We start from the raw sequence: 13,911 nt of genomic DNA, 5'->3' as shown, positions 1-13,911 counted from the left end.
CCTCTGTTGTTCCTGCTGACTTTGTTCAGTTCACCAGCAGTCTTCCATTTGGGTAGGATTCCTGATGGGTCTTAACAACACTCATCTCTACCTCCTCCAGTCCATCTTCCACAGAACTGCCAGACATATCTTTCTTTTGTGTTGTTGTCGAATAGTCTCAAATTTGCCCGAGCCAGCCTGGCCCTGGATTCTCCTACCTACTGCTTCCTGCATATGGGATCATTGCCACACCTGGCTTATGATTTAGATGTAGTCAGAATCTGGAGGGCTAACGAGGATCAGATGGTTTAGAAACCAAGCAACTTTTACAATTAAACAAATCAAAATGTGGAAACAGAACACATGTCCACTGGTTACCAAAATTACTCAGGAAGGCGGTTCATCTTCAGACTCTCCTTGGAGAAGGCAGGCAAATAACATTCAGTAAATCTGACTTTTCTAACCAACCAGAGAAAACAGTCACATAATCAATCCAGGTGGGGGAGGGCTAAAAGCATGGCTTGAATGGTAAAACATCTGCCTGGCAAGCACAAGGCCCTGAGTACAATTGCCAATACTGAAAAAAAAAATGACTGAATTAAAAAAATATTTTTTAACCCTGAAATTTACAGACATTTCCAAAGCCAGAGGTTGGCAGGGCTCCAATAATAAACCACAACAAGGGCTGGGAAGGTGGCTCAGTGGTAGAGCGCTTGCTTTGCATGCCTGAGGCCCTGGGTTTGATTCCTCAGCACCACATAAGCAAAAAGAAAAAAGCTGGAAGTGGTGCTGTGGCTCAAGTGGTAGAGCGCTAGCCTTGAGCTGAAGAGCTGAGGGACAGCACCCAGGCCCAGAGTTCAAGGCCCCACGACCCGACCCAAATAAAAAGAAAAAAATAATAAACCACAATAATCCATGCTTATTGTTTACTTCCCAAACCATGTTCTGATTAGGACGTGATTTCTCTCTATGAAGAGATGGCACAACCTGCCAAGCTGAGTGAGCATTCTTGCCTACTTGATACCTATTGCTCTTCACTGTAAATTGATTGTCATTCAAGTTAACATACCAATTTCTGAAATCTTGTTAAGATGAATCCACCCCAGTGAGAAGTCAATTCTCATGACAGATTCACTTTTGGTATTTCCAAGATTAAGACTCAAGCTTTGGTGATAAACAATTACCTATAACATTGTTTATAACTAGTCAGAAATCACTTTTAGCCCCCCTCTAACCCTTCTCTACAAGCACTTTTACCAAAATATTCATAGATTAAACACTGAATCCAGGGCTGATTTGTAAGCTCAATGACAAAGCACTTGCCTAGCAAGTGCAACGTGCTGGGTTCAATTCCCAGTACCAAAAAAAACAAAAACAAAAAACTGAATCCAGAATCAGTGGCTCACACCTATAACCCTTGCTACTCAAGAGGAAAAGATCCAGAAAATTGAGTTCAAACCCAGCCTGGGAAGAAAAGTCTATAAGACCCTAGTTCCCACTAATGAGCAAAAAGTCAGGCTGGAGGTGTGGCTTAAGTGATACAATACCAGCCCAGCAAGTAAGCAAGCTAAGCAAGCAAGTTGAATAAGCAAGCACAAGGCCAAGCTCAACACCCCTACCCAGCCAAAAAAAAGTTTTAAAAATACAATAGAATGGAAACAAGGAGAATTTGTTTTTATTTGGAATTATAATCTATCGTCACTTCAAAAAGACCCACCTCAGGAAACATCCAATAGATGTTGACTTACCAATACAAAAGTAAGCCATCAACGTCTGATTATAATACAGAGTACACAATAAATTATATTTACATGCAATGCCTATATTATCACACACAGAGTAAAAAAAATACAGCATTTTATATACATTTAAAAAGATTTACATTTTCATATACAATTTAAAAAGTTAAAAGTTCTCTGTACAAAATCTTATGTGTACAGAGGTAAAATATCCCCATTTCCATGGCTGTATAATCACAGCAATTGGCGTAAAACTGTAATACTACAAACACTTGGGCTCTTTTCACTTCATATTCAAAGCTTGGCACCCATACAATAATACATTATTTCTGAAATGTGAATTAAAGGAAGGAAATGTAACCATGCAGACATTTTCTAATGTAAGAAAAGGAGAAAAAATTTGCTACTAAATCAACAGTTATCAATTCCCTTGGTACCTAGCCCTGCTCAACTCCTGTCTACTCTTCTACAGGTGCATGCAAAACTAGCAAATTATGGATTTTTAATAATGTTAAATGATAATACCATAGTCAGACAATACTTAAGCTTTAAGAATGCAGCTATCTAACAGTGCTAGCCTAACATTTATTTCTGCTTTAGCAGAACCTTTATGAAGACATTACAAAGTAAAGTTCACAGAAATGTCGATACTTTCCTTAATTTATAGAATCTGAGTCAGACAGTAGGCTGACCATTTGAAAAACAAACTGACAACATAGCACTTGACATCCAAGATACTGTGCAGTCTCTGTTCTGAGGATTCTGGGAAAGGAAATCCAGGACAAACCACTCAAGGATTATCTACTGTCCCTGAAAGGAAGCGCCTGCAAGCTTCCAATCTGTTAACTAGACACCTGATGGCTTTATAAAAAGTTCAAGGTAAGCTACACTATTCATCGTTAAAAATCTTCTTGAAAAGTAATAAAGGTATCAGCACCTTCCCTCCTCCCCAAAGTAGCTAAAGATCTCAACAAGAAAAATAAAGTGCCAATGTCTAAAGTATTGTTAATTGTTTAAGAGGCACTAACCCATTTGATGGCTTAGGATTAAATATGAAAATAGGCCAGATCTGATCTGAATAATAAATAGAAGGTAGGTATTCCAGTCTTAAGTAATCCCTGCCTAGATGGGGGCTGAACCAGAAAACTACCTACTCCCCCATTTATTGCTTTGAAACCGGTACACATACTTTCGATTCTAACACACAACAAGCAGAGTTCTAAGACGGAAAGCACAGGGTCTGCGCCACTTTGAAGTCAAAAAAGAAGGTGCACTCTTGATCACAGGGTGGAGAGCTGCTGAGACTCTCTTCTCCACAACTCATGTCTTCACAAGAGTCCTCACTGAAGAGAAAGAGAAACAAAAACAGGTGTCGTGGCTTAAAATGCACAAATGCTTATAAGCAAAATAAAATAGCTGCTGTTCATCTACATGGGTATCTCTAGTGTTAGGACTTTGTATTCAATAGTTCATCTTTATTTTAGAGAGCCAAATTTAACTTCTAAGGAGTTCCTAAAGCCAATTATAATCTCATTAGAAAATAGTGACTTTTTAAAAGAGGTTTACTCAAGTTACTTTTTGCCAAATAATCATGTACCAATTCCTAACTTAGTTTTATAGTTTATTTAAACTTGTTTTAATAGTTTAATAATTCTTGCAATAACTAACTGCAATCCAAAATGCAAACTAGAAACCACCTATCTATCTCCCATCCCATGGGCTGATGTCTTTTTTTATATCAATAATTGCGTCACTGATAGCTCAAATACTAAAGAAAGAAAATAACAAGCTATGAAGCTGGAACTTATGATCTTCCCTCCATAGAATAAAATGTAAAAGTAATTGACTTTACAAAAATAAACTCTGAACCAATGACATCTGACAAAACGGTTGGAACACCTGTGGAAGGCAATGGTGGCCTTATTTTTCATCAACTAACTCCCCATCAGTCCCCTGCCCATAGAGACATTAATGTTATATTAATGCCAACAGCAAAAGGCCTAGAATGCCATTCTGTTGTTGTTTTCATTTGGATTTGTTAGAGGTAATGGGCTTTGAACTCGGGGCATATAGTTGATAAGCCAATATTCTTCTGCTTGAACCACAGCTTCCAACCTTTTTGCTCCAGTTGTTTCTGAGATAGATCCTTGCTGGACAGATGGACTGTGATTCTACTTTATGAATGATAGATATATACCACCACAGCCAGGTCTTTTCTTTTGGGATGGCACCTTGTGAACATTTTGCCCACGTAACTGTATCACCACATCATAGTAACTATTAGCTAAGATGGGGGTCCTGAAAACTTTCTTCTTGGGGTGACCTCAAACTACCATCTTTTTTTTTTGGTCAATTGTGGGGGCTTGAACTCAGGGCCTGGACACTGTCCCTGAGCCTCTTTGTGCTCAAGGCGAGCACTCTAACACGTGAGCCACAGTGCCACTTTTCGTTTTTGAGTGGTTAATTGGAGATAAGAGTCTCATGGGGCCTTTTCTGCCTAGGCTAGCTTCAAATCAAGATCCTCAGATCCAACCTTCTTGAGTAGCTAGGATTACAGGTGTGAGCCACCAGCATCCAGCAATCTCAATCTTTTAAGTAGCTAAGATCATAGGTGAGAGTCACCAGCACCTGGCACTTGGCTGTTTTTAAAATACTTGAATTGTATTTCAAAGTTAAGGTGAATGAGGTAAGAAAAATAGGAATTTTAAAAGTGAGGTATATAAATCACTATTTTAAATAAAACTATTGCTGATGACAGTACAGTAGGATATTTCTCTGATGCCTTATTTTCTAGTATTACACTATTAACATATGGAGTCTGCAGAAGTCTAATAAGCCCGGATACTTGCTTACCTTTCACTTTCATCCAAGCAACCTCCCTCTGGGATTGTTGGCAGCTCGGGAACGCTGTAGTAGCTGTTATGAAGGTTCTGTGCTGTACGCCTTGAAACAATCCAAACCAACTTCTTAAGATCTGGTTTGCAACATTCAGGAGAAGAATATTCTGCGAGGCATTTGGAAACTAACTCCCTCCAGTAAAAGAACTCGGTGTCATTAATCTAAAAAAAACAAAACAAAACAAGAAGTTACAGAAGTTACAAGTTTTCCAAATCTTGCCACACCTTGTAATCACCAGGTAATATATAAAAATGCTGGTAACTGCTCTCACACCCAGACAGATTTTTCTAAGTCCCCAAAGTGGCTGGAATGAGCAGCCAAAACTAAATGTAATTTACACAGGATCACACACAAAGGTTTGCTGACTCTAAGAAAACACATTGGCCTGAAAATACCAAGTCTGTTAAAGCAACAACCAATACATTCTTTAACAATCAACACTGCAAAGGAATTCAACATTCCTTTTGTTACAGGTTTCTATACCAAAGTATTGCGTGGTTTGCTAATAATACATACTTATATTATGACACTGTTTACAAAGGGAAGAAGTCAGCAATCTGAAAGGAGTTTCCCCAAAAAGACTTAGTTCCTCCAGCCCTGGGAGAATGCTTCAATTTGTCTGACAGAAACTTACCCTGATGATGCTTCTCTAAATTACTATCACTGTAAAGTGTAGATGAAAAGAACACTGTGACTGAAACGAAAACCTAATGTCCCAAACAAAATGTTTCATACCATATAGACCTCCACAAGCAAAGACTTTGTTTTTTTGAGACAGTGTCTTATTAGTACAAGCTGGCCTCAAATTCATAATGTAGTCCAGGCTGGTACCGAACTCTTGATCCTCCTGCTTCTCTGCTTCCAAAGTGCTGGGATTAAAGACCTATGCTACTACAGAATATTTCCTATCATCTAGACCTCCATTTCCCCCACCCCTATAAGCTGGTTTCTAGCACTCTTTTCTCCCTACTCTACTGTATCACCCCTGAGCTGTCAGTGACCTCTCTCAATTTTCACTCTACTAGACCTTTCATCAAAATTCAGCGCTCATGTAAGAGAATGGGTGCACTGTCCAAAAAGAAAGAAGTCTTTACCAGACTTATGTAACTGTAACCCCGCTGTTTATCACCTTTATAGTTAACAATTTAAAAAAAAATCAGCACTCTTGGCCACCTCTTTCTTTAAAACCTCTTTTCAACCCAACAGTACTTTAGTCTGTACATACCTTCCTTCACTTGGCTCCTAAGCAGGGGAAAGCCAACCATGAAAACCCCAGAGCTTCAACTGACCTTTAAGCAAACGGTACACAAGTTCTTTATGGTTTCAACTACCCCTTCCTTCTTCATGAGAAACTCCAAATCTCAACGGTGGCTGAGATTTTACCAAGTCCAATGCAGTTTATCTTTTGAGTTGGAAAGGCAACTAACCACCTGAGTATATAAGACCCTAAAATCACACTTTTCTCATAACAAATTAACTTTTCCTAAGTTTCTTTTAATGATGCCAGAATTATCTCCATCATTGGGGCCAAATCTTGATTACTTATGATTCCTCAGCTCAGCTTTCAAAATTAGTTTGAATGTCCTTATTTCTGCTTAAAACAATAATCTAGACAGTATATCGGCAAGCCTTCCCTGAAATTGTTTTTTAAACGTATCCAGTCCCACCAGTTTCTTAACCATAAGAATCTGCTTTCCAGTCTTAATGCCTCTGCTAAACTGCCCTGATTATTTACTAACAACCCCCTAGTACTTTTAGAGTCAGTTATCTGGATTGAGACACAATAACAAAGAGAACATACCATCTTAAATTAAGCCTCAGAGTTCCCCATCTAGAATATTAGTGTATGAAAGAAAAAGTATTGTGCTTTTGCTTTGAACTTCTCTCAAACTGTAGATAACGACTGAACTGGCCTTCCTCAGAGCTAAAGAAACATACCTAAGTCATGCTACTAATGAAGTAATCACAGCCTTACAGGTGTTAGGGATACACCATCCTACCCCAAACCCACTAGTGTTTGCACTGTCTATTTTCTAGTATGCAGTCTAGAACAATGTGCAGATGGCAGTGTAGGCAACTATGTTACTATATGACATAAGTATTACAGAAGGGGCATCTGCCTGCAAAAAGAGGCTAGGAGTAGCAACATAGTTCCCTTCCAGCTAATACTATCTGAACCCTGGGAACTGTAACACTTAAGATACAAGAAAAGAGTGAATATAGTAGTGTAGAACCTCATAAAATACAGATAATATTTAAGACACAAGGAAAAAAAAGGAAACCTCAGTTAAGGAATTAAAAGAAAAAATTAAGGACTGAAGATATTTACCTTGGAATGTTTTTTAACATGCAGGAGAGTTTCCAGTAATTCAACGGATTTTAAAGTTTCTACTTCCAAATTGAGAAGGCACAGAGCTAATATAGATGGCTACAAAAAATAAATAATAATTTTTTCAAAAGTCAAAACAAAAGTCCAAACTGTGAGACACATGTAAACAAGATTTAGACTTACTTTTGCTTTTGAAAAGACAAGTCGGCAGTGGCAAGCTTTTAGCTGGGCTTCTAGTTTATCAAGGCTCAGTATATCTTTCCTATGCAACGCAAAGAAAGGACAAAGATTCATTGAACTTTCAAACTTTCAAATTCATTAAACTTTCAAAACTTTAAATAACTTCAAGGACTTGTCATTCACAGTCCAAGCTGCAAGTGTAGAGGGAATAAGAATAATAAAAATTTTCCAGGTATTCTAAACTTTTAGTTATAGCAGAATTCTAAGTATTTGTATAATATTGTTAATCCCACTCACCGTTCTGAAGTATGACAAAGGACAATTGTATGGTATAAGTGCAAAAAGTTTAAGGCAGTAGTAGCTTCCAATTCATAGTGCAACTTTTCTGAAATTATTTTTTCCATCCGCTTAATGTCAGAAGCAGTGCATTTACACTGACTAATACGGATCACATCATGAACACAGGGAATATTACACTCTTCTTCCACTATTCCAGCAGCCAGCAGAAAACAACAGACACCAATGCAAGACAGATGTTTAGGTTTCACCTAAAAAAGATTGGAAGGGGTTTTATAAACCACTGTCACTCTGATTTAACAAACTAGACACTTAAAAAAATATTGTAATGATGCTTCTACTCATAACCAAGCTGCTTCTCTTCTGTGTAGTTTCTCTTACCCACAATTATAGTCATTTTTACATTTAGGTCTCTTAACCTGACTTTTTAAAAGGCTACCTAAATAATTTAAATGTAAGTGAAATATTTTTCAATGTAGGTTCAAAGTCTATATTTCTAGTGCTGAGTTATATATTGTATTTCAGACAGTAAAATTCTATATAGCACATTCTTCCTCAAAGCCTTCCAACATACACAAAAAAATACTACTTGTATGTGTGTAAATATACAAAAATATACTTTCTACATTTTATCTTCTCATGCAAAACATCTGTAGGAATCATTCTATTCTTCAGTGTCATTTTGCCCCAAAAGCAACCATCACTATGTGCATTGTGGGGACATATGGACAGGCTGCCATGGGCAGATGGCTGTCCTTTACAGTGCCCTGAAAACTGACCCAGCAGATGACAAGGATCCTACAGACAGAAGAATTACACATTTTCTATCGGTTGTTGTTGATTTTAGTAACACTGTGGCTCTCTGCTTTAAAGACTTATGGGAAGACAGTGGGTCACCTTTACTATTCTATTTTTCCTTACCTGTCAAGCTTCAGTATTAAATCATCTCAACACCAACAAAAACACAATGATATAAAATGAAAACCTCATTTTGAGGAACATGAATGAACACATACACACAAACAGAATACCTAAGAAAACACACATAGAGAATACCTAAGAAAGGAATAGTCTTTATTTTAGCATATTTTCCAAGAGAAAAGAATTGAATAGGTACAGCAAAACCTAACAAAAGACATCTGGTTAGCACTAACGCTCACAAGTTTGATTACTGTAAATGTTTATGCACAAAAGACTACTGCATTCTTTTGATAAATGTTAATTGAACTATTGTGTGCTAGGCACTGGAGTAGGCACAAGGGCATGTAGAGATTACAAAATGAGAAGATGGACCATAAAAACCCTTAAATACCTTCATAAGAGCCAAAAATCTGTCCAAAATATTGACAGCCAGGACAAAGGTTTCAGTGCAAGATCCAAAAAAGTTGGCTAAACTCCTTAAATCTTCTACTTTGGCATTTCTCAATCTTGAACACAAGGTGTTATCATTCTGCAATGAAAACCATGAGTCAAAGTTAACTATTTTATTAGAATTAGAGAAATAATACAAAGATTCAAAAAAGGATGTAATTTTCACCATGCTATCAGCTACCTAAAGGTATACATGTCACAGAGGTAAGATGTAAATCACCACTTTTTCTAAAATATACAACAGGGCTGGAAGCATACATTTAGCTTCTGTCTAGAGCACCTGTCAAGCAAGGGCAATACCGATAAACCCCATTACTGCCAAAATAAAATAAAATAATAAAAATTAACACAGAGAGCTTTTAGTAATTCAATATACGGTGAACTGTTGCCATATTCCAGAGGGTTACAGCAAAAACAGCTTAATTTAGTAATTTGATTCCCTAGATAGATACAACTCCTTGTTTGTTTTATCCTTTTTAAAATAAGATTCTACTATAAATATCTCATACACAGAGGCTTGAGATTCAAAGTCAATACTCCCTATTACTTCCCTTCTTGGTAAGAAACCAAAGCATAATCCTGGTACAGTATAAAATTGGAGGACTAACGGCAGGCTTTGGTCTTGATTGAAGGGCAGGGGTGGGAAGGGGGGCGGGGATAGCTGGGAGCATCTGCTTAAGTATGTTTTCTGCAAACTTACCTCTGGGGTAGCCTCGATCAAGCTCAGCCCTTTTTCTCGAGGTTGGAATCTCTGTTCTTGTTCCAGGTAGAAGCTCAACAATCCCAGAAGCTGGACTCCTTCACCACCTGCAAGGTTCTCTGTCCCCAGATCCTTCATCTGCGGCAAAGACACCAGGAGAGGTTGAGAATAATCTGGGGGTGAACCTGAGGAGGACAGGACCGAGAAGGCCCGGTGGTAATGCCTCTGGCGGCCAGGAACGGGTGAAGGGGATCAGTCACGTTGCCGGAGCCCCGTGGGAATCCTCCCCCACCACTGAGGAGGTGTGGCCGGGGGGGGGGGTTGGGACCGTGGTCACGTCCGCCGGCCAGCGCTGGATCGAACTGGCCGGCCGGGCTAAGGAAGGGCCTTTCACAAACAGGAAACTCCACAGGCGGCGGTGGCCTCACCGTCCACCCCACGGGCATCTGCGGAGGGGGGAAGGGGAACTTCTGCGGGGGGAGGGGAGGAGGAGAGAGAGAAAGGAGAGGTGGGGAGGAAGAGTGCGTGTGTTTGGGGGGAGCTCACTGAAGCGGGGTGAGGCTTGACACAATGGGGGTGGGGGGAGCCTCCCGACTGAACAAAGAACCGGAGGGAGGAGACTTGGAAGCCCCGCCCCTCCCGGGAAATCCAGCTCCGGACCCCCCCACCCCAACCCCCCCCCCCGGGCTGGACCGGGGTCCCCAACCTTTCCCGGTCCGGACCGCTCCCAAATGGCAAGCACCCCGGGTTTAGGGGATGAGGGGCGTGGCGCACCCCAGCTGGGGTCGGGAAAGAGACAACCAGTCTGCCCCAAGCCCCCAACACTCCCAGTTCAGCCACCGAGGTACCCCGGTTCCGCAGATTCGGGGAGCCTAGGGCTGTCAATCCCCAAAGCACCCACCGAGACAAAGAGGCCGGAGGAGGCGGGCCTTTCGCTCCGTCACCCCCTCCGTCCGCCTCGCCAGCGTCGGTCTGTCTCTAGCGCAGGGGCGGGGGGGGGGGTGGAGGTGGGCAGCGGTCGGGACACCCGGATCGCCCCTCCCCTCCTCCACCGCCACCCGATCACGGACAAAGAAACCCGAAGCCAGCGCGGACGGCCCCCACTCACCGTGCCTGAGATGCACCCCTACCGGCCCGGCGCCCTCGGTCCGGGGCGGACAGGCGAGCCGGCGGTCCGAACCCGTGTTCGGAGGTCGGGGGGTCCCCCGCCGCCTCAGCGATGCCCCGGGGCGGGCATCCAACCCTTCTCCTCCAGCCCCCGCCGCCGCCCCGGCCTCACAGCCCGGGCCTCACAACTTGGGCCTCATCCCGCTCCCGGCGCGCGCACCCGCGGCGCACCCCGGGCGCAACTCCGGCCCCCCACCCCCCAAACCCCTCCACGTCCGCCGGCCCCGCCGCAGCCTCCGCGCTGCCCCCAGCAAACCCCTTGTTTTCGTTTTGAGTTTGCGACGCCCCTAAGGGGGCGGGGCACGTGACTCCCCGCGGAGGGATTCCTCGCTGCCTAACAGACCTTGAAAAAGAGTCCCTCCTCCGAGCCACCGTGTCCAGCCTCTCTTTGGACCGCCCCAGCTCTCCTTGGCTTTACTGAGCCCGTTTTCAAGGCGAAGAATGTAATCTGTACGACGAGTTTATTCCACGATTGATCCGGAGCGGAAGGAGAGAAGGGGTAGGGTGGGTTGAGTGCGGAAGGAGATCCTGGTCCTGGCCGAATTGCGCCTTTTAAAGGTCCCCGATTTGTTTTGTTTTCGCTGTTTTGAAAAGTCCGCCCAAAGTAGCCGGCTCTCTGATTGGATACGCGTGGGGCCGGCAGATTGCTGGGGGGGGCAAATTTAATCTCGAAACTGGATTGGCTGGTTGGTTGGGCCTGGAGCCCTGATTGGCTCTCACCGTACCCGGAGCTTCTGTCTTCCTCCGTGGCCCTAGCAACTCCGCGGTCTTGATTGCCTGGGCTGGGTGAGGTGGATTAGAAGGTTTTCAGATACTTACTTGCACTGGGTTTCTCTGCTCTTTCTCTCCTCTTTCTTCCACCTGCGCAGGAAGAATGCCACGCACCTTCAAGTGGCAACCACTTCCTCCAAATGAACGTGTTCCACGCTCCTTTATTTGTCCCATGTCTGTTTTACAAAAGCAATCAAATTAGAACATTATCAGGGTGCAGACTGCACGTCACCAGTGAAATGCTATTGTGCCCTGTTATTTGTTTTAAAACCTCGCTGACAGAGAAAACAAACAAACAAACAACGGACTAAGTGCACCCAGATTGGCAAAAGGTGGAGCTGTTGAAGCTGAGCGAGGACTGCACAGTTTCCTATGCCATTGTTTCTACCGATGTGCATCAGTTTTCCATTAAAAAAAAAAGTTCAAAGGAGAGACTTTTCAATAAAAACTACATTGACGAGGATATATAAACATCTAATCATTATAATAGCCTTCCTCCAGAAGTTGTAGTTGTACAGTTGTTTTAATGAGGACTCCCACAGCCTCTTGGTCCTTGGTCGGCAGACATTATCATTTATTGCCCATTATAATTAGCATTGTTATGAAGGTTGACACCTCTCCCAAGGTGGGGCAAAAAGCCAGCCAACAAGGTACCTTAGGCTGGAGAAACTTTCACAAGGAATATCTTTGAGAGATGTAAGAGATTTCCCTGGAACATTTAGGGTGGATTTCTTTTCTGCCTCAATCCTTACCTCCCACCAAATAAACATGCAAATTAGTAAAAAAGTACATCCGTGAGTGCTAATGTAAATAACCAGTCCCAAAAAATGACTTTTCTGTGTTCTTGTATATATTTCCTATGAGTTGATTGTGTAGCTATAACAGCAGCTCTCTTCTTTCTAGAACAGCTAGGGAATTCCCAGGAGTGGATGCCTTTATGTATTAGCTAGAACTAGGCAATGATATCTGTCTGAGCATAGGAGCAACTGGGAGTAGGAAGTTAAAGTTCTTATTTCAGACAAGCATGGCCTTCTTAAGGGTTTGGAAAAGTAAAATAAAATTAGCACTCTACTTTTAAATGATCTATGTGTTCTGTAATGTGATTCAGTCTTTCTTTGATCTTCTAAGTATTAAACTGTTACCTTGATTGACAGACTCCTCTCAATGGAATTCCATGCTAATAAACATTAACAAGTACATGCAACTAATTTGGAGAATAGAGCTAAGATTAGAATTTAGATGACAGTTGTCATCTTGACATGATAAAGAAGCTCAGTGAGCAGAGTCCACAAAGACAGAAGCAGCTGGCAGACACACACCATGACCAAAAGAGGAAGACATCTGGGGACTTTTTCTAAGATGGCAAAGGTAGTAAAGGAACATAGATATAAAATTAGATGTGAAAGAGGAAATGTGGTGTGAAATGTAAGAAGTAACAGTAAAAATGGAAAGATCTAGAAATTGTCCACTTAAACCATAACCAGGATAAAGTTATACAAAACACTGTTTTGTAACTGGCTTTTTACATATCTTTGAAGGCAATCTCTAAGGTAAAGTTTTGTGAATGGTGTTAAACTTCCCACTCTTTGCCATACCTGCTCTGCAAAAATCAAGGCCTGGCCAAGTTATCCATATGGAGCACTTTTTCCACTATTTCTTTCCACCTATCTCTTTAAGATTGAAGGAAAGCAATCCTTAATAGTTTGATCTAGTCATCACATCATCCTTTTGTTGTGTTTTCGAAGCACTTTCTTCTGTGTTTGCTCATACTGGGGCTTGAACTCAGGGCTTTTTTTTTTCTTTTCTTTTTTTTGTTGGTCACAGGGCTTGAACTCAGGGCCTGGGCGCTGTCCCTGAGCTCTTCAGCTCAAGGCTAGTGTTTTACCACTTGAGCCACAGTGCCACTTCCAGTTTTCTGAGTGGTTTATTGGAGATAAGAGTCTCACAGACTTTCCTGCCCTAGCTAGCTTTGAAATGCTATCCTCAGATCTCAGCCTCCTGAGTAGCTAGGATTAAGGCACCTGGCAAACTCAGGGCTTTTTGCTAACACTCTACCACTTGAGCCACCTCCACTTTTCTGGTTAAGTGGAAATAAAAGTCTCACTTTCTGGCTTAAACTGTCTTTGAAGCAGGACCCTCAGATTGCAGCCTCCTAAGTAGTTAGGATTACAGGGGTGAGCCCCAAATAAAAAACAAACAAACAACAACAAAAACAATGCTGACATTCTAAAAAGAGTGTAAATTTTCTAGGTTCAATGATTATTTTGTTTGCTAATTTATCTTTTATTGTTTTATAGTACTTCTCTAGACTCTAAATGTCCTTTTAACTTTGGCACACAGTGCCACAGTATAGGTGGTATTTACTTAAAAGACATTCTCTGTAATCAGATTTTATGCACATTAGCTACTGTTTAGCCTTTCTTGAACAATTCACCATTACAAGATAAGGAAATAAAGCTTACAGCCTCCCAAAAAGTCTG

At 41.7% G+C, this 13,911-nt stretch overlaps 1 protein-coding gene across 3 annotated transcripts; it reads right to left on the bottom strand.

Moving 5' to 3' along the window:
- Nucleotides 1-1,630: 1,630 nt before the first annotated feature.
- On the bottom strand, nt 1,631-11,026 carry Ccng2 (cyclin G2). 3 transcript variants are annotated; one of them, XM_013020245.1, is made up of 8 exons: nt 11,004-11,026; nt 9,494-9,631; nt 8,735-8,872; nt 7,423-7,673; nt 7,129-7,207; nt 6,946-7,044; nt 4,572-4,777; nt 1,631-3,061 (listed from the first exon to the last, which is right to left on the bottom strand). In XM_013020245.1, exons 2-8 carry the CDS (start codon nt 9,629-9,631, stop codon nt 2,938-2,940), a joined length of 1,035 nt encoding a protein of 344 aa, XP_012875699.1. In that variant the 5' UTR covers nt 11,004-11,026; the 3' UTR covers nt 1,631-2,937. The 3 variants fall into 3 exon arrangements, with proteins under 3 accessions (XP_012875699.1, XP_012875697.1, XP_012875698.1); XM_013020243.1 differs by lacking the exon at nt 11,004-11,026 and adding an exon at nt 10,602-10,848; XM_013020244.1 differs by lacking the exon at nt 11,004-11,026 and adding an exon at nt 10,395-10,452.
- Nucleotides 11,027-13,911: the final 2,885 nt, after the last annotated feature.

This window comes from Dipodomys ordii, unplaced genomic scaffold (genome assembly GCF_000151885.1).
Source record: "Dipodomys ordii isolate 6190 unplaced genomic scaffold, Dord_2.0 Scaffold49, whole genome shotgun sequence".
Taxonomy (NCBI): domain Eukaryota; kingdom Metazoa; phylum Chordata; class Mammalia; order Rodentia; family Heteromyidae; genus Dipodomys; species Dipodomys ordii.
Note: the sequence above shows the minus strand (reverse complement) of the source record. Positions and strands in the feature narration are given on the sequence as shown.